The sequence below is a fragment of the Mytilus californianus genome, unplaced genomic scaffold (genome assembly GCF_021869535.1).
Source record: "Mytilus californianus isolate M0D057914Y unplaced genomic scaffold, xbMytCali1.0.p SCAF_2, whole genome shotgun sequence".
In the NCBI taxonomy this organism is placed as follows: Eukaryota; Metazoa; Mollusca; class Bivalvia; order Mytilida; family Mytilidae; genus Mytilus; species Mytilus californianus.
In genome coordinates this window covers 80,427,766-80,447,696 of record NW_026262668.1, presented here as the reverse complement: position 1 = coordinate 80,447,696, position 19,931 = coordinate 80,427,766, and the positions used below count along the sequence as shown (strand labels likewise).

Here is a 19,931-nt window from a genome sequence, read left to right as displayed (position 1 = left end):
GTGTTTGGATATTTCTGAAATTGTACTACAAGGTTCCATATCACAAAGGGAAAGCTGGAATTGAGTTTGGGGGTAATTGCCCGAAACGTTTAGGAATTGGGGGCCAAAAAGGGGCCAAAAATAAGCATTTTTCTAGTTTCCAGACAATAACTTGTGTTCAAGTGTATGGATCTCTCTGAAATTGTACTGCAAGGTACCATACCACAAAGGGAAGGCTTGGATTGAGTTTAGGGGTGATGAATCATAAGGGGGTTCAAAAAATTTGGAGGGGGGATTTTTTTTTTTTTTTTTTCTTTTTTTCCTTTTTTTTTTCTTTTAAAATTTTCCATTTTAAGTTGGTTATTTCTGATTTATATTTAAAAGCAAATAATAATGATATGGTAGGAGATACACACCAAACAGGATGTGTAAATTATTATATAATAAGTATTGTGCAATAGCAAGAAATTTTCAATTGCACAGTATTGCACAATAGCAAGAAATCTTCAATTGCACAGTATTGCGCAATAGCAAGAAATCTTCAATTGCACAGTATTGCGCAATAGCAAGAAATATCCAATGGCACAATATTGCGCAATAGCAAGAAATTGTCAATTGTACAGTATTGCGCAATAGCAAGAAATATTCAATTGCACAGTATTGTGCAAAAGAAGATACTTCGTATAAATTGCTTATTTTTTTATCAATTTCAATGGGGTTTTATTCTTGAATTCTTGGGGTTCTTTAATATGCTGAATCTAACCGTGTATTAAGTTTTTGGATTTTGGGCCCCGTTTTTAAATTGGTCCACATTGAGGTCCAAAGGGTCCAAAATTTAACTTTGTTTGATTTCATCAAAAATTGAATTATTGGGGTTCTTTGATATGCCGAATCTAACCGTGTATTTAGATTCTTAATTTTTGGTTCTGTTTTCAAATTGGTCTACATTAAGGTCCAAAGGGTCCAAAATTAAACTTAGTTTGATTTTAACAAAAATTGAATTTTTAGGGTTCTTTGATATGCTGAATCTAAACATGTATTTAGATTTTTGATTATGGGCCCAGTTTTCAAGTTGGTCCAAATCGGGGTCCCAAATTAAACTTTGTTTGATTTCAACAATAATTGAATATATGGGGTTCTTTGATATGCTGAATCTAACCATGTATTTAGATTTTTGATTTATGGGCCCCGTTATCAACTTTTTCCACATTAAGGTCAAAAGGGTCCAAAATTAAACTTTGTTTGATTTCATCAAAAATTGAATTCTTGGGGTTCTTTGATATGCTGAATCTAACCATGTATTTAGATTTTGGATATTGGACCATAATAGGTGAATGTCCAATTTAAAATTTTTAAGTTCTTAGACCACATTCATTCTGTGTCAGAAACCTATGCTGTGTCAAATATTTAATCACAATCCAAATTCAGAGCTGTATCAAGCTTGAATGTTGTGTCCATACTTGCCCCAACTGTTCAGGGTTCGACCTCTGCGGTCATATCAAGCTGCGCCCTGCGGAGCATTTTATTTATATAAATTTCTGATATGATATTGAGGAGTTATGGAACTTTATTCTTTGAAAAAGAGACAGGTGTATCATGGGCTCATGGCACAGCTCTTTATTAAGCATAACCCATTCCTAAGTAGCTCACTACAAAACAGTCAATGCAATCACACATAGAAACACTAAAATTCAAGCTGTACATCTATTTATGTCAAATGGTACCTTGAAATATTAATATATTAATTATATATAATAGTCAGCTAAAAAATTGCTAATGTCAATGTCAGTTAAATGAAGAAAAAAATTGCCCTGTAAGATACTTTTTTTTAAAAAAACTTGCTTCCCCTTTTTTTTCTGCTGTTTTCTACTTTTTTTTTTTCTTTCTTTTTTGTCGAGCCTGCGACTTTTGTCGCAAAAGCGAGATATAGCCATCATACATTCCGTCGTCGTCAGCGGCAGCGTCCACAAATATTCACTCTGTGGTTAAAGTTTTTGAAATTTTAATAACTTTTTTAAACTATCCTGGATTTCTACCAAACTTGGACAGAAGCTTGTTTATGATCAAAAGCTAGTATCTAGAAGGAAATTTTGTAAAAATTTATTTCCTGTTTTTCCGTGTATTTCTTATAAATGGACTTAGTTTTTCTTCCAGTTAACATTACATACAGTCTGCAGTTAAAGTTTTTAAAACATTTATTAGATTCATAAACCATCCTGGATTTTTACCAAACTTGGATAGAAGCTTCTTTCAATCAAAAGATAGTATCTAGAGGAAAATTTATAATTTTTTCCCCATTTTTGTTTAGCCTGCGACTAACAGTAAAAGTAGGTGAGACACTGGGTTCAGCGGAACCCTTACGAATTTTTTACTATACTTGTTTAAGATTTATAATTTCTATTTCAGCAATTATTTAAAATGGTTGTACCTCATCAATGTCTAGGTGCTGTGTGGGCTCGGAGAGATAGGAAACATGGTAGGGGAGGTAATGTGGCTTCAAGTGTATTGGCAACAATAGAACAGTTCAACAGAGTTTCTTTACGGGTTATTGCTACAATTTTGAAAAATCCTGAGCTCAGAGCATCACAACGTGCTAGGATTATACAGAAGTGGATAGAGACTGCTCAAGTAAGTAGTTCAGTATCAAATAAAATCCTAGTTTGGCAAGACAGAAAGCTTATACCCTTTGAACTATAAAACATAAATTCATATTTTATTTTCGTACTCATTTACTACCAGCTTTTTGGCTGTAAATCTTTTCTAATTTAACTTGCATGTTCAAGTATTTGTTTATAAAACCACTGAACTGTTTTTTCAAACAATATTTCAACAATGATTTCTTTACACTTTTTCCCAACTCAGATAATTCATACACCTTGATACAAAGAGTTTTGAGAAAGAAATGAAAGATTCAGAAATATTTTCAAATTATATTTTACACCATGTAAGAGATAGTTTGTTACTGTAAAGAAAATATTGTTTCGTGCAATGCAGTGAAAAACAAAAGGGTGTTAGACCTTAATTATGTCTGAATAGAAGTGTTTTCATTTGACAGGAATTGAGAAATTTGAAGAATTTTTCCTCTCTAAAGGCTATAATCTCAGGTCTACAGGCTCACTCAATATACAGGTTACGGAGATGCTGGTCGTCTCTTCCAAAGTAAGTTATTTTTATATATTTGCACAAATAAACTTATTACATTACATATTATAGATTAACTTAATTTCCTTTGATTTTGTACTGTCAATACTTTTTCAGTACTGTGAAGGCTACAGACATGTCAGTATCAAAGTTAAATCATAAACAGAAGAATTATTACAATAATTCTTGATATATATGATAGAAATCTTTCATTGAAATGTCATCTACTCATTTGGAATATCTTCAGATTTTTTGTTTAAAAAACTTTATTGAAATGATTGAATTTATATAGTCACACTTTTATTTTACAATTAAGCTTATTTAATCAATCCTGTTTTTCAGAGAGAGTATAGAATTATTCCAGAGGCTTGCAGAAATTTTCTCTAGTGAAAACAATCAGATAGCCTCCAGAGAACTATTAATGAAAGTAAATATTGCTTTAAATTGAAGTCAGGTGTTATTGCATTTCAGAAAAGGTCAAAGTTCATCTCATATTTTGACAGGTTAAGTAAGAGAACAAATTATTATGACTTTTTTTTAGAAATTCAAGCTAGGCTATAAGTATTGTATCAGCACTTTCAATGGAAATAGATTAAATCAAACTTTCCCTTAAACAGATCATTTCAATTGAGTAGTTTTCGAAGATTTTGCCTGTTATGAATGATGTTGAAGTGAGATATCATAATGTTATCCTAATATATTGCAACAACAATATTAACTTTAAGAACAAATCTGTATATTCTGAAAAATAAAACAACAAATCAATCATTATAGCGTATAAAGATTCCTTAAAGTCTTAAGTTTGACAGAATATGCTGTGTGGCAATTGTCTTTGACACTATTCTTATTTTTAAAGCACTTTATATCTGTCTGACTCAAGACACTGAACCTTGATCTCATTTTCATAGTTGACTTAATCATAAATATTTGTATAATGATTTTTGCACAATAGTTATTGTATAATTGCATCAAGTCGCATTCAATATCAGATCTTTGAAATGCAGTGCCCCTTTTCTAAATCATTACCTTCCGTCACTGAATCTATAGCTGAAGACATTTTTATGCCCCACCTAGGGGCATTATGTTTTTCGGTCTGTGCGTCCGTTCGTCCATCTGTCTTTCTGTCCCGCTTCAGGTTTTTAGGTCAAGGTAGTTTTTGATGAAGTTGAAGTCCAATCAACTTGAAACTTAGTACACATGTTCCCTTTGATATGATCTTTCTTATTTTAATGCCAAATTAGAGATTTGACCCCAATTTCACGGTCCACTGAACATAGAAAATGAAAGTGCGAGTGGGGCATCCGTGTACTATGGACACATTCTTGTTTTTAATTGAAGACAAATAAGGTTAAGTGGACCAAAACTTGTCAATTACATCATGATTAAAGGAAAAATCTCTCCAAATAATTCAGGTTCTTGTAAAAACTGTCCACATAAGTTACATGTACATGTACGAATCACTATTATTGAATATTGTCTTCTTTTTGTAGGAAGCAACAGCCAAGTTTCCTGAGGTAGATATCAGTAGTAAAACAACAAGGAGAAGGAATATGCAGAAAAGACAATCATGGATTGACAATGTAAGTTTTTGCATGAAGTCGTGTAGTATCAGATAAAGTAGTTACATTGGCATTCTTTAAAAAGATTTATTTTAGATTATGTTATAACACTCATTGATGTTTTATTTTTGAAGAAAGTAAAACCCTTTATCAACTTATGGTAAGGCTCAAAGTTGCTAACAGCAAAATGTCAAAACTTAATATTTTCAAAAGAAATCAAACAAAAAGATTACAATGATACAATGATGTCTTTGGCAATTTATATGTTTGAAGCACCATTGTAGGATAGAAATAGATCTTAAGGATGTTCGCTACTCTGTTTCAGAATAACAAGCTTTTTAAAAAACTGTTATAAGTTGATAGTATATAAATAAAGAAACTAAAAAAGCCGGAAAAAATGAAGGGTCAGCGTGCGTTTTCGAGATATAAACCATTGAAAATTTGGCAGGAAATGATTCTCTCTAGATTTTTCATACATTCAACATTGGTACCTTTTTTCATTCAAAAACTATGAAAAATTAACAAGGATTTTATAAGATTTTCAAAGATGGCATTTTAAACTATATGTAATCAAATTATGGGAAAAAAAGTAGGGGTTAGTGGGCAAAATTTTTAATGGCACTACATGGATAAAACTAGAGGATTCGGAATATCTGGCAAAAATTCAAAAACAAGAGGAGTGAACATCCTTAAGCTGATAAGTTTTGACCAATATGACACAGGTGTATTAATGACTCTTTAACAGTTTTTGTCCCATCTCCCCACTCAATGTACACTAGACATCCCTTTCAGTCTGATTACACGTACAATTTTAAATGTAAATTAGCAACTCCTAATACACTTTCATATAATTTATTTTGTCATCTTCTTGAATTAACTGTAAAGGAATGAATTGATTTTCAGGGTATTGTACAAGGAACTGTCCCTTACTTAGGAACATTTTTAACTGACTTAACAATGATAGATAGTGCTATATCAGACAGAACTGAAGATGGATTAATCAATTTTGATAAACGACGGAAAGAATTTGAAGTTCTTGCCCAAATCAAACTTTTACAATCTGCTGCTCAGATTTATAATTTCACAGAAGATAAACAAGTTTGGATCTGGTTTGATGCTGTCCGAGTTTATGATGAAACTGAAAGGTAAATAACAGTATCCCAGTAGAAAATATGTAGAACAAGTTTTACATTAGCCTTAATTATTCACAATTTTTTAACAAGCCTTTTGAGATTAAAAAAAAAAACTGTTTGAAAGGTCAGAAAGTGTGTTTTGTGCTGTGACAACCATACATTTCAAAATATTGGGCCAGGACTAACCCACTGTTTGTTATATCAAGGTAATTTTGGACCAGTGAAGCTAATCAGCTGTCTGCAAGTTCTGTCACAGGACACAGGATTTATCAGGCTCATCTGAAGAAATAAAATTTAAGGTTAGACTGATTCTTCTGATCAAAAGAATCTCATACCAAATGAGGACACAATATCTTACACAACATCTGTTTATGTATGCCTTAAAACTCAAATATTTTCATGAAAGATTAAAATTTGACACATATCTTTTTCACATTAGAGTTCAAATTGAAATAGTTAATATAATGACCTCAAGATGTCTTTTGGTGCTTTGTGTTGTTGGGTTTGTCTTTCATTGCCTTGCACCCTAAAGATGTAGTTTTGATAAGGCCCTAATATGGCCCCCTATTTCCAGCTAAAATTTAAAATTGGGATTTATTGACCAATATTAATAGATAGGAAATAGGTGTTTTTGTTGAAAATTTACATATTAGAATTTTTTTCATGATGTTACAAATAGCACAAATTTTGATTTTCCACGAAAAATTATTGAAAACAGGTCAATTTTCAATGATTTTTAGGACTGGAAACACTGAGCACATGCATCACCATAATAGAATTTTTTAAAATTATGTTTGTTATAACAACTTAAATATCTGACTTGAATATTTAGTTTGTCAAATCCTGCCCTATATGTTTTCCTAGACCTTAATTTTGTTGAAATCCATACTATTTTGTCAAGTTTTAAAAATTAAAAAAATTTTGGTCTATATCAGATGGGGTGTGAATGTCAACGCCTTGTAAGAAACAATAGTTATATTTCACTTTCTTACATATTTGTTCATCAAATTGAAACACTTTAATATCTTGAAACAATATGGACTAAACATTTTAGACCAAATATTGCACATGCCATACTTACTCCTTTCTCACGTGTTTATATATGGTTATTTGCACATTATACTGCTGACATTCCAGTGTTTCTATTATTTACTTTTTCAGTCATGATTTATCCTGTTCTATTGAACCACCAAAAGATGGAGCTACTAGGCTAAAAAAGAAATCATCCAGGTTAGTTTGACATGTAAAGAATGTAATTACTAAATATGAAAGGAGAAAAAAACCTATTAGTTTGATGTTTAAAAAACCTAATATGAAAAGAAAAACTGAAGTTTTAACAGTCTAGATATCATTTTCTCTAAATTGTTAGGCAAGAACTGTTTTTTATGCCCCCGCCGTAGCTGTGGGGGCATTAAGTTTTACCCTTGTCCGTCTGTACGTACGTCCGTATGTCCCAAAATTGGTTTCCGTTCTCTAACTTAAGTTTGCCTTAACCAAATGTTATGAAACTTATACACAATGCTTATTACTACAAAACACAGATCAAGTTTGAATTTTGGTTGCCTCACTTTAACCGTTTTAGAGTTATGCCCCTTTATAAATGGAAAAATTGCAAATTTTTTAGTTTCCGTTCTCTAACTTAAGTTTGCCTCAACCAAATGTTATGAAACTTATACACAATGCTTATTACCACAAAACACAGATCAAGTTTGAATTTTGGTGGCGTCATTTAACTGTTCTAGAGTTATGCCCCTTTATAAATGGAAAAATTGCAAAAATTTTAGTTTCCGTTCTCTAACTTAAGTTTGCCTCAACCAAATGGTATGAAACTTATACACAATGCTTATTACCACAAAACATATATCAAGTTTGAATTTTGGTGGCGTCACTTTAACTGTTCTAGAGTTATGCCCCTTTATAAATGGAAAAATTGCAAAATTTTTATTTTCTTCTAAATATCAAGTAATTTTTGTCGGCCTGCGACTTTTGTCGCAGAAAGCTCGACATAGGGATAGTGATCCAGTGGCAGCGTCGGCTACGGCGACGGCGTTAGCTTACTTCTTAAAAGCTTTATATTTTAGAAGGTGGAAGGTCTGGATGCTTCATACTTTGTATATGGATGCCTCATGTTACGAAGTTTCCGTCAGTCACATGTCCAATGTCCTTGACCTCATTTTCATGGTTCAGTGACTACTTGAAAAAAAAGTTAAGATTTTTTGTAATGTTAAATTCTCTCTAATTATAAGTAATAGGATAACTATATTTGGTATGTGCGTACCTTGCAAGGTCCTCATGCCCGTCAGACAGTTTTCACTTGACCTCGACCTCATTTCATGGATCAGTGAACAAGGTTAAGTTTTGGTGGTCAAGTCCATATCTCAGATACTATAAGCAATAGGTCTAGTATATTCGGTGTATGGAAGGACTGTAAGGTGTACATGTCTAACTGGCAGGTGTCATCTGACCTTGACCTCATTTTCATGGTTCAGTGGTTAAAGTTAAGTTTTTGTGTTTTGGTCTGTTTTTTCTTATACTGTATGCAATAGATCTACTATATTTGGTGTATGGAATGATTGTAAGGTGAACATGTCTAGCTGGCAGGTGTCATCTGACCTTGACCTCATTTTCATGGTTCAGTGGTCAAAGTTAAGTTTTTGAGTTTTGGTCTTTTTTTACTAATACTGTATGCAATAGTTCAACTATATTTGGTGTATGGAAATATTTTATGATCTATATGTCAGTCACACAGGTTTTTTTTTTTACCTTGACCTCATTTTCAAGGTTCATTGCTCAGTGTTAAGTTTTTGTGTTTTGGTCTGTTTTTCTTAAACTATAAGCAATAGGTCAACTATATTTGTTGTATGGAAGAATTGTTAGCTGTACATGCCTGCCTAGCATGGTTCATCTGACCTTGACCTCATTTTCATGGTTCATTGGTCAATGTTTAGTTTACTTGGTTAATGTTAAGTTTATGTGACAGTTGTAATAAAGCTTTATATTTAGGACTATCAACATAATATCAATGATTAGTAAAGAAGGCGAGACATTTCAACGTGTGCACTCTTGTTAAAATTGGAGCTATCTTCCTTTGTCCATGATTATAGTTGAATCAACTACAATCAATGCTTTATACAATGCAATGTTTAATTTTGACTTCCACTGATATAACACAGATCAAGTTGAATTTGGGTTGTGTCACTTTAACCATTATTGAGTTATGCCCCTTTATAAATCGAAAGATTGCAAAATTTTTAGTTTCCATTCTGTAACTTAAGTTTGCCCCAACCAAACATTATGAAACCTTTACACAATATTCATTACCACAAAACTAAGATCAAGTACACATTTTTTGTTTCCGTTTTCTAACTTTAGTTTGCCTCAACCAAATGTTATGAAACTTATACACAATGCTTATTACTACATAATACAGTTATGCGTGTTTACAAATAGAAAAATTGCTGAATTTTTAGTTTCTGTTCTCTACTTAAGTTAGCCTCAACCAAATGTTATGAGACTTACACACTATGCTTATTACCACAAAACTCAGAACAAGTTCAAATTTTTGTTCTTCAGTTATGTCCCTTTATAACTATGATATGCAAGCGGGGGCATCATCTGTGTCCACATGTGGACACTATCCACATTTATTTTTGACTGGCTTGGACAAATTCCAAAACCTGCTTATAGTAAGGTGATGGGTTGGTGAGGAAAAGTTGGTACCTAATTTGTGTAATCAACTCCTCATGCAGTTTTCAACCCAGATCCTAGACACTGCAGAGGAAGATTACACATATTTTGAAGTTGTTCTCATACTATAGTGGAATTGTTAAAGCATTTTTTCTCATTTTTCCAGACTATAGAACCTAAGTCTTTTTTCGAGCAAAATTTATGAAAGAGGGTACAAGTTTTGTGTCATCATCTCCTCCTACAGTTTTGAACCCAGATCCCTGAAACTTCACAGGAAAATTGGACATATGTTGAAGTTGTGCACCTGCTATTATGGAAATGTTTGAGGAATTGAAAACTTAGTCTTTTTCAGCAAAATTTATGAAAGAGTGTACAAGTTTTCAATTTCTCCTACAGTTTTCAACCAAGACCCCTAAGACTTCACAGAAAGATTGTACACATATTTAAGTTGTGCACCTGCTATTATGGTATTGCTTGATGAAATTTTTTCATATTTTTCCAGACTTGGGAACTAACTTATTTTCCAGCAAAATTTACAAAACAGGATACAAAATTTTTGTAATTAACTCCTCCTAAAGCTTTCCACTCAGATCCCTCAAACATCACACAAACATTACATACATATTGAAGTTGCACACCTTCTGTTCTTCATCTTGTTAGATATTAAAGAAAAATTCTTCCCCTTCATGTAATTGCAACTACATTGTAAACATTCTACATTGAGTACTCATAGATATTGCGACCCGGTCATTTGAGACTTAGACCCATTTGTTAATTTTTACCTTACTACTATTAGAAATGTAGATTAACACCAAAAAAGATCGAAATATAGAATGATGATTTGTTTTTCTGATAGATTAACAACTTGATATGTGAGAAATATTTCATATTTTACATTTACAGTCTTAGTAGTAAGCCTCCAAAATTAGACGGATCAAAATTAGCCATTTTTTCTTGTGGACTGGATGATCGCTCTAGTATCTGTAGTTCATTAGATTCACCTGTCTCACCTACTCCTGGGGTAAGTCTATTTAAATCATATGTGGATTTTATTCAAGCTAATTATTTCTCCCTTTCAAAGAAGACAGTCATTATGTATTAGTAATAGTTTCTTCTTCATCTAAGATTGTTCTCACACAACCTTGCCTTAGCCAAAACTGTTTCTTTTGACATTGACTTTTGATATTTTTTGTTTAAGAAATTACGGAAGTCTCAGTGTTTATGCTAAGCTTGAATTGTGTCATGTATGCTTTATCACAACTAAATTTTAAGCTTTACGAAGCATCCCTTTTATTTTTAAATAAGGACTTGTATAGTTTTTACAGCCATACATTTTTTTGTTGTTATATGTTCACTGTTGAAAGTATATTTGTTATTGGTTTCATGCAAAATAGAAAAGTAGAAACAGAATTCGAGTGGAAAACAAAATCATTTAATCTATGAAAACTGACAAAACAAGGATTACACTTGGGATGGAAATATTACAAAAAATATATTTAAACTGTTTTAATTTTGTTAATGAATATGATATATAAAGGTTATGGTTGAAAATTAAAAGAAGTAGCCTATAAAAATGACTTTAATATACATGTATTTCTAATTCATATGTGCCCACTCCATCTTTAAACTATGGTATATTTTCAGATGTCTCACTCATCATCAACATCATCTTTAGTATCATACGACAGTGACCCACCAACTCCATTTAAATCTTCTGACTCATGTGTGATACGTGTCAGTTTAGAATCTGGAATATATACCAATACTCATGTTTATAAAAGTATTATGGTAAGTTCTCATACAACTGATTTTTGTTTGAGTTAAAATAAGATTTGTTTACTGTGTAAAATATGCCAGAGGGACAGCCATTAATTTTAACACCAAGTTGCCTAAAAAATGTTTTAAAGATATTTTATTAAACCTGTCTGCAGTTGAGATGCATTGGAATCAAAATGTGCACTTAAATTGGCATATAATTTTTGAAGCATCAACGTGTTTTTACTCTTTCATTAATTATCAGACATATTTTCATTTTTAGATGGTGTCATAAAACTTCAGGCTGATAGTAATTTGAAGAACGATAACATTTGAGGCACTAAGATACAAAAAAGCTTTTTATTCTTTAACTGATGTTTAATAAAAAATGTTTGTTATGAATATTAGGAAAAAGTTAAAGAGATTGTTTTGTGAAAATGGTTTCAATATTAAAATACATTTTTTGGGTTTTATTTTACAGTTACGAAATACAGATCATACCAATACTGTGATAGATAAAGTGCTAGACAAATATGGAATAATTCATGGTAGACATGAAGAATTCTGTTTATTACAACAACTAACTGATGGAGGTAAGCTCAGACATTAGTAAAAAAAATGTGAAAAATTGAGTACTTTGGAAGATTATACCATACAACATTTTACGTTGCATTGGGGTTTCTTTATTATGATTTAAAATTTGAATTTGTAACTAGTTATGCACAATTGGATAATTGTCAATTATCACTTCAGTAAGATGAGATCTTCAAGCTTCCTAATTTAGTTATATGTTTTGCTGTATGTTTGATGAATATTAAACAAATAATATCTTTTGATGCCATGATTGACTGATTGTTATTTAGGGAGTTTTTGAGATATTTACTGAACCAAACAGGGAATCAGTTTTTGTTTTTGAGATATTTCCTGAACCAAACAGGGAATCAAAAGACTAATTAATAGTTTTATTGCATGTTTGAAGAAAAAATGACATGTGTTGACAAAATTCTTTATAGTATTAAAATTAAAGAAATACATGTAATTCAACATAAATTTGGACATATATAAGGACTGTTTGACATTAAGTACAAGAAATACTGTTTCTGTATGACACCTTATGCTTAGATAATAGCATTTGATAGGAAGTATGCAACTTTTTGGCTCTATAGATTTGAAGAATAAGTCACAGTTTTACCCCAAAAAAGAGTTCTGCTACAGGATGACATATAGTATTGATACCTTTTTGCAACACAGATTAATTTTTTATTTTATTTTTTAGAATTCCTTATACCAGATAAAGCAAATGTGTTTTATGCAATGAACAATACAGAAAGTGAACTTAAATTTATTGCAAGGTCTAAAGAAGATCAACAAACTAGGTCATTACATCGTAAACGAGGACGACGGAAATTCCGAATTACTTGATAGTTGTTATTAAACAGTGACTAATATACTAGAAATAATTCTCATTACAAAAGAAGAAAATGAATGCTGTACCTTCCCAGATTGCTCTAGTCTTAAAGATGTGGAGATGATAGTTATACCCTCTTCTGGGTTTTTCTCCTGGGAGGTGCAACAATAGAAGGTCTAGTAACAAACAGACTAAAGCAAATATGCTGAAGGATACCTAGGTGTTTTGTAGATCCATACATAGATCTCATATCAGTTTCTGTCCTTTAATGGGAAAACAGATGAAATACAGTTCATGTGCCTCATCTCTTTCCACATCATCTTATATAAACCATTATGTACAATTAAATGTGTTCATGTTGACATATATGGCTTTTTTTTATAAACAGAAGCATTTTAACATGAGGTAATTTTTAAAGCAAACCTATACAAATGTAGTAACTACCAACAATAACGATACACGTAATATGGTTTTTTAAATTTTTTGTTTGAAAATCAACATTAAAATTTCAAGAAATATAATAGGTGTATGGTTTATTCAAATATGAGAGTCATTTTCTACTTTTTTATAAACATGTAGGAACTGAATTGGGAATTAGAATAAATTTATGTTCAGTTTAAGGCATATTGGACCTTTATCCATTTATTTCTGAAAATTATTGAGAATGTTTTTACTGATCAATCTTTCTTATTATTCTAATCAATCTTTATTCAATCTTTATTCAAGTTGTACTTTAAAAATGTGATGGAAAAGGACTGAACACAGCAGAGAGTAAAATTACAATCAGATAATCAAATATAATATGCATTAGTTACTTCACTTAAAAGTCATTCCAGGTATGATGTGGAATAATAAAGTTACCAATAAAAAATACAGCCAGTCTGATCATGTGACAGATTTTTATCCCCTTATTATACAATAACATGGCTGAAGATGTTTGGATTTTGTAAATAAATTGTGCAGATGATATCCTTAATAGTCATATTTAGTAACTTTTATATCAAATCTGGTAAAATTCTCATTTTGGTGTGAGGGCTTTGCTCATTGTTGAAGAATATTTAATGAATTTCACCTGTTGAATTAGGTTCTCAGTGCATTGTTGAATAGCTGTCTCATCACTGTATACTCATTAGTTTTGTCTCACCTGTGTCAAATGTCACAGATGGAAACTCAATATTTTTAAAGAATGTATGCTGATTAACTTACTTCAGTTTAATAAAACTGTGGTCATTCTACTTAGATTTAGTGCAATATGATATATATGTGGTGCTGTTTTATTTTTGTTACTAGGTGACAGTTGTGAAACTTTGGTGATAATAAGTGTATCTGTGTTTAGTTTCAGCTGAAAAATGGTTTATGTATTTATCATACTTTCATAAAGCGTCTGTCATATTTAAATCTGCTTAAACATGAGAAAACTGTAATATTATTAACCGATAAAAAGACCATGTTTAATAATAGAACTGTTAATTATTGAATACTATAAATGTCCTAAATATTAGTGTTGACTTTTTTAACATTGGCCAATGGGTAAAGCAATTAAGCACATTTTCTTTTCAACATTACAGTGAAAGGCACGTTCTTATTCAGTGACATAATAACATTCATACAGGGTGATATAGATTTATTGTACTTTCCATTAAAATTTTTGTCGAATTACAATTTAAGGTATGTTTTCATTTATATCTTGGTTTTGATATCTGTGCTCATTAACTTAATTTTGTACGAATCACACACTAATAACATTGTTTTATTCAATCTTGATTGCAATATTGTATCATGTATAATGCATAGTGATTAACCTTATTTTAGAAACGCCTCTTTTTATACTGCCTAACTTGCCATTTTTGTGGTTGTGATATTTATATAGTTGTCCCGACTTTTTGTAATTTTTACTATTTTTAGATATGATGTAAAATATGAAATTGTTTGCTTTCTATCTAGTCATTTAGTTTTTATATATAATTTTACAATCAATCATCATTTTATCATGTCACTCAAGATTACTTGCAGGGTTAAAAATTTTGAACTTAAAAAGGGGTGTCTTTATATTTTCAGGCGACATAATTATTAACAAGATTATGAAAGTTCAGCTTACCAGTTTAACTTGTTTTGTTTATGATGACGTCATAATAACCGAATCTTATCTCAGGACTTCAAATCTGAAATTTTGTAATTGCACAGAATTCCCCATCGTCATTTATTAAATGTAACAGACAACATATTTGTTGTTTACAGAATTTTTATGCCCCACCTACGATAGTGAAACTGTATCTACTCCCATCAAATTTGAATCATTAAAGGATTTAGTTCTCAAGACTTAATTTAGGATTCTAATGCAATTGGTTTGTAACAATAATTTTCATTTGACGTTGACAAATATTTTGAAGGGTTAGATTCCACGTTCTACCAGTCCGTAACTAAGAAAGCCACCATTTTGAATTCCGATTTTTTGGTATGTAATTTTCTCACAAAATCTTCTTTTTGTCAACATTGAAACCAGTCTGAAGCGTACAGTGATTATGTTTGACATTGTGAGTATACATATTACGTCACATTGTTTAGATGCTAAAGACGATGCAACAGTTTCGCTGACTTTTTCATTTGTCATTTTAGGCCAAAATATTTATTAAATGGAATTTATTTTAATATGCTGCATTAGAATGGAGATAACTGTATTGTGTTTTCAGCTTGGCCTTCGTAAAACTTGATTTTACTGTCGCAAATATCCGTTTACCTAGCTCTGCTACGTGTCGCTAGGTAAACTCAATTTGCAACAGTAAAATCTACATTATACGAAGGCCAAGCTTAAAATACAATACAGTTATCTCCTAATTATTAAATTACTATAAAATGATTTACTTCTTAGATTTTTTCTTTCATTTTACAATTGTGCAAAATAGGATTTCAGACTTATAACACTTTATTTTGTAGATTATGTATTTTAGATGTTAAAATTTCAACTACTGGATGATGTGGATGATACTAAATCATAATTAGCTTGAAATATAAATTTAAATTGTACAACACATTACATAAATAGCTGTCTTTGAAGCAAAATCCTATATATGTATCGTATTATCAAAATAATGGTATATTCTCCTAAAACCAAGTAATACTTATAAAATATATTGTTAAGGCAGCAGTTGTATTTATTTGTGTTATTTGTAATGTTTTCCCAAGTATGCATACAGCATTTCTGTGGTATAAGTCATTGTATGTTTCATTTAGGGATATTGTAATATAGATAATATTCAATATAAGATAATTTTGCCTTTCTGTAAAAGAATATCCACTTGGCATTGTAGTTTATTAATGCATATCATATAACATAAAAAAATTCTACAGTTCTTTGATTGTTATACTTAAAATAAATTTTCTGAAAATGTATGTGCTCTCATCATGTCTTGCTATGTTTATTTGGAAGGGTGAAAGGTTTTGGCATTTTTTTCTTTTCCTTAAACAAAAATAACATTATTTTTTTTTCAAATGACTGACTTTTTTGTGGTGTAAAAAATTGGAAATCTTTTAAATTATGGCCCAGTGATATCAGATTATTTTTTTTATATATTTCAATTATTATCATTTTTTGTTTTGCCAGAAACATTTTGTTTAGGAAACGACACATAACAATCCTATATCCTGGTGTTTGCAGCGTCAATATTTAGGTTCATTTTATGGTTAAATTATTTTCAGACATCATGTACATTGTAAAGTCTTTGTAGAATTTTGATAACTTTGTTTGAAGCTTTTTAATGATCAAAAGATGTGTTCGAAACAAATTTTGAAATATTTTTTTTAACATTTTCCCATATTTTACTGATAAATTGACTTAGTTTTTATACGACCGCAATTTTTTTTGCAAATTTTGCAAAAAAAAAGGGGGGGTAAAAAAATTTTTTTTGGGGGGAGGTCAATTCGCAACAGCATAGTGTATTGCACTAAAACAAAAAATTGAATATAAATTCAAATCATATAACCAATTCTAAGTTCTTTGACTACAGTTATGTCAGAAACCTATTATGTGTCAAATATTTAATTACAATCCAAATTCAGACCTGTATCAAATGCGAATATTGTGTCCATTTTTGCTCCAACTGTTCAGGGTTGGACCTCTGCGGTCGTATCCAGCTGCGCTCGGCAGAGCAATTTATTTTCAGTTGACATTAAGATACAGTCTGGGGTTAAATTTTTTTAGACATCAATAACTTTGTCTAATATTAATAGAATTTATAAAACTTTAACAGAAGCTTTGTTTAAGATTAAAAAATAAAATATGAAACAAAATTTGAAAATATGTATGTTTCATTTTTGTCGAGCCTGCGACTTTTGTCGCAGAAAGCTCGACATAGGGATAGCGATCCGGCGGCGGCGGCGGCGGCGTTAGCTAACTTCTTAAAAGCTTTATATTTTAGAAGATGGAAGACCTGGATGCTTCATACTTTGTATATGGATGCCTCATGTTACGAAGTTTCCGTCAGTCACATGTCCAATGTCCTTGACCTCATTTTCATGGTTCAGTGACTACTTGAAAAAAAAGTTCAGATTTTTTGTAATGTTAAATTCTCTCTTATTATAAGTAATAGGATAACTATATTTGGTATGTGCGTACCTTGCAAGGTCCTCATGCCCGTCAGACAGTTTTCACTTGACCTCGACCTCATTTCATGGATCAGTGAACAAGGTTAAGTTTTCGTGGTCAAGTCCATATCTCAGATACTATAAGCAATAGGTCTAGTATATTCGGTGTATGGAAGGACTGTAAGGTGTACATGTCCAACTGGCAGGTGTCATCTGACCTTGACCTCATTTTCATGGTTCAGTGGTTATAGTTAAGTTTTTGTGTTTTGGTCTGTTTTTCTTATACTGTATGCAATAGGTCTACTATATTTGGTGTATGGAATGATTGTAAGGTGTACATGTCTAGCTGGCAGGTGTCATCTGACCTTGACCTCATTTTCATGGTTCAGTGGTCAAAGTTAAGTTTTTGAGTTTTGGTCTTTTTTTCTAATACTGCATGCAATAGGTCAGCTATATTTGGTGTATGGAATGATTGTAAGGTGTACATGTCTAGCTGGCAGGTGTCATCTTACCTTGACCTCATTTTCATGGTTCAGTGGTCAAAGTTAAGTTTTTGAGTTTTGGTCTTTTTTTCTAATACTATATGCAATAGTTCAACTATATTTGGTGTATGGAAATATTTTATGATCTATATGTCAGTCACGCAGGTTTTATTTGACCTTGACCTCATTTTCAAGGTTCATTGCTCAGTGTTAAGTTTTTGTGTTTTCGTCTGTTTTTCTTAAACTATAAGCAATAGGTCAACTATATTTGTTGTATGGAAGAATTGTTAGCTGTACATGCCTGCCTAGCATGGTTCATCTGACCTTGACCTCATTTTCATGGTTCATTGGTCAATGTTTAGTTTACTTGGTTAATGTTAAGTTTATGTGACAGTTGTAATAAAGCTTTATATTTAGGACTATCAACATAATATCAATGATTAGTAAAGAAGGCGAGACATTTCAGCGTGTGCACTCTTGTTCTATATTTTATCGATAAATGGACATAGTTTTTTGGAGTTTAACATTTACATACAGACTAGGACTGAATTTTTTAGACATCAATAACTTTGTTAAACCATCATTATGAACCTTGGACAGATTCTTCTTCAAGATCAAGTATAGCATTTGAAGAAAAAAGTTTTGGCAATCTATATTACACTTTCACACTTACAGCAGCAGTCATAGGTGAGACATGAACCCAGAACAATTTAGAAAAAAAATGTAAGCAGATAAACATTTTTGAAAATAAAATATATATGCAAACATTCTATTTTAGAAATTACTTGAAAGATTGCTTGCCTTAGTTGGCTTGATTTAAAATGGTATCTTCAAGATATATAGACTATTAGAATTGGAACTCATTGCTTTCACTTGCAGTTTTAGAGGACACAGTCACGATTATGACAGTTGATCACTTGTTGACCTGATAACTATTTAAAAAGATTATCCTGGACATTTGCTTGTTTAAATATGGAAATAATTCTATTATTTTTCAATATACCTTGAAGTTAAAAACCAGTGTTCTTGCAAATGATGAGTTTCATTGTTGTTATACAAGGAAGTGTTAGTTGTTCAAATCAAGATTTGTCAGGTGACCTATTCTTATGTTTATGTTAGTCCCTTTGATGCAGTTTTAATAACTGTCACTCTTTGAAATAGCTCATGAAGCAATCTGAAAAGAATTTACCACTTAAGAAAACTGTCATAGTAATAAAAAGCCTAACAATGTATTTTAACTGACTATTTGGTATGTTATTGATATGAATAAATACAAGTGATTTTACATGTTAATGTTGTTGTTTTTTTAATCTGATCTTGAAGCTAATACATTTCAAGGAGTTATTATATTTAAATTCCTGGTAAATTTTTTGTATTTGCAAAAAATCTTTTAATGAAAAGTATCAAAAAATATCAATGTAAGTCTTGTATTTCAAAACTTTACTCCTGTATGATATTTTTATATTTATCACTTCACACCTTTTATCAAAATCAGAATTCCAGCTTTTTATTCTTTCTGTTGTTTCTATGATAATGTTATTATACTTAAATTTCCTGTTCAAATACTCTCTGTGATGTATGAGTAATAACAGTAGACAAGGTAGGATTTAGATTGTTTATATATGTTACATTGTTTTGTGTATTGTCATATAAATGTTATGTAAAAACAAGCAAATAAAAAATCATTATTGATGTTTTATTGATCATTATTTCTGAATATTTCCTGATTCACTAGCTTGTTGTATTTGCAATTTAAGAAAATAAAAATTCAGCACAGAAATTAGTAACTGTGTGTTCCTTAAATCCTTGGTTAATTGATTATTGTTTACTTAATGTCTCTTATCTTAAAAAGCACTATGAAAAGAGAAAATTTGACGTGCAGCAAAGTTCAGAATGTGGAAATCTACCTACTGTCCATTTACATCAAAACTGTCAGACAACTTGTTATAGGAGTTATTGCCCTTAAATGATGAATTTTACCATTTTCCCCCTTTGTTTGTGCCTTTTTTCTTGAAACCTATAATAGATAGAGAGAAACTTACATAGCAAAAATGATCAGCGAGACAGGATCTACAAATAAGTCAACATAACCGAAATCGCCAGATGACCCCTTATTGGAGTTCTTGCAGTTTAATGACGATCTTTGCCATTTTAAGCATGTTTGCCTAATATCTTAAAAACTGTAATAGATAGATGGGCACTTTAT

General features: G+C 31.1%; 1 protein-coding gene across 4 annotated transcripts in view; it reads left to right on the top strand.

Annotated features, from left to right (window-relative positions):
• LOC127728294 (ral guanine nucleotide dissociation stimulator-like 1) overlaps nucleotides 1-19,931 on the top strand; it is a 431,288-nt gene that overhangs the window by 29,501 nt on the left and 381,856 nt on the right. For 3 of the 4 annotated variants that reach the window (XM_052235632.1, XM_052235631.1, XM_052235633.1), the window contains exons 7-16: nucleotides 2,386-2,607; nucleotides 3,035-3,138; nucleotides 3,463-3,547; nucleotides 4,611-4,700; nucleotides 5,583-5,824; nucleotides 6,974-7,042; nucleotides 10,403-10,520; nucleotides 11,144-11,287; nucleotides 11,736-11,847; nucleotides 12,531-19,417. In XM_052235632.1, coding sequence (XP_052091592.1) covers nucleotides 2,386-2,607; nucleotides 3,035-3,138; nucleotides 3,463-3,547; nucleotides 4,611-4,700; nucleotides 5,583-5,824; nucleotides 6,974-7,042; nucleotides 10,403-10,520; nucleotides 11,144-11,287; nucleotides 11,736-11,847; nucleotides 12,531-12,676 — 1,332 coding nt within the window. In that variant the 3' untranslated portion in view covers nucleotides 12,677-19,417. Of the gene's footprint in view, nucleotides 1-2,385; nucleotides 2,608-3,034; nucleotides 3,139-3,462; nucleotides 3,548-4,610; nucleotides 4,701-5,582; nucleotides 5,825-6,973; nucleotides 7,043-10,402; nucleotides 10,521-11,143; nucleotides 11,288-11,735; nucleotides 11,848-12,530; nucleotides 19,418-19,931 lie in introns of those variants that run through there. The other variant, XR_007994072.1, reaches the window with a different exon arrangement.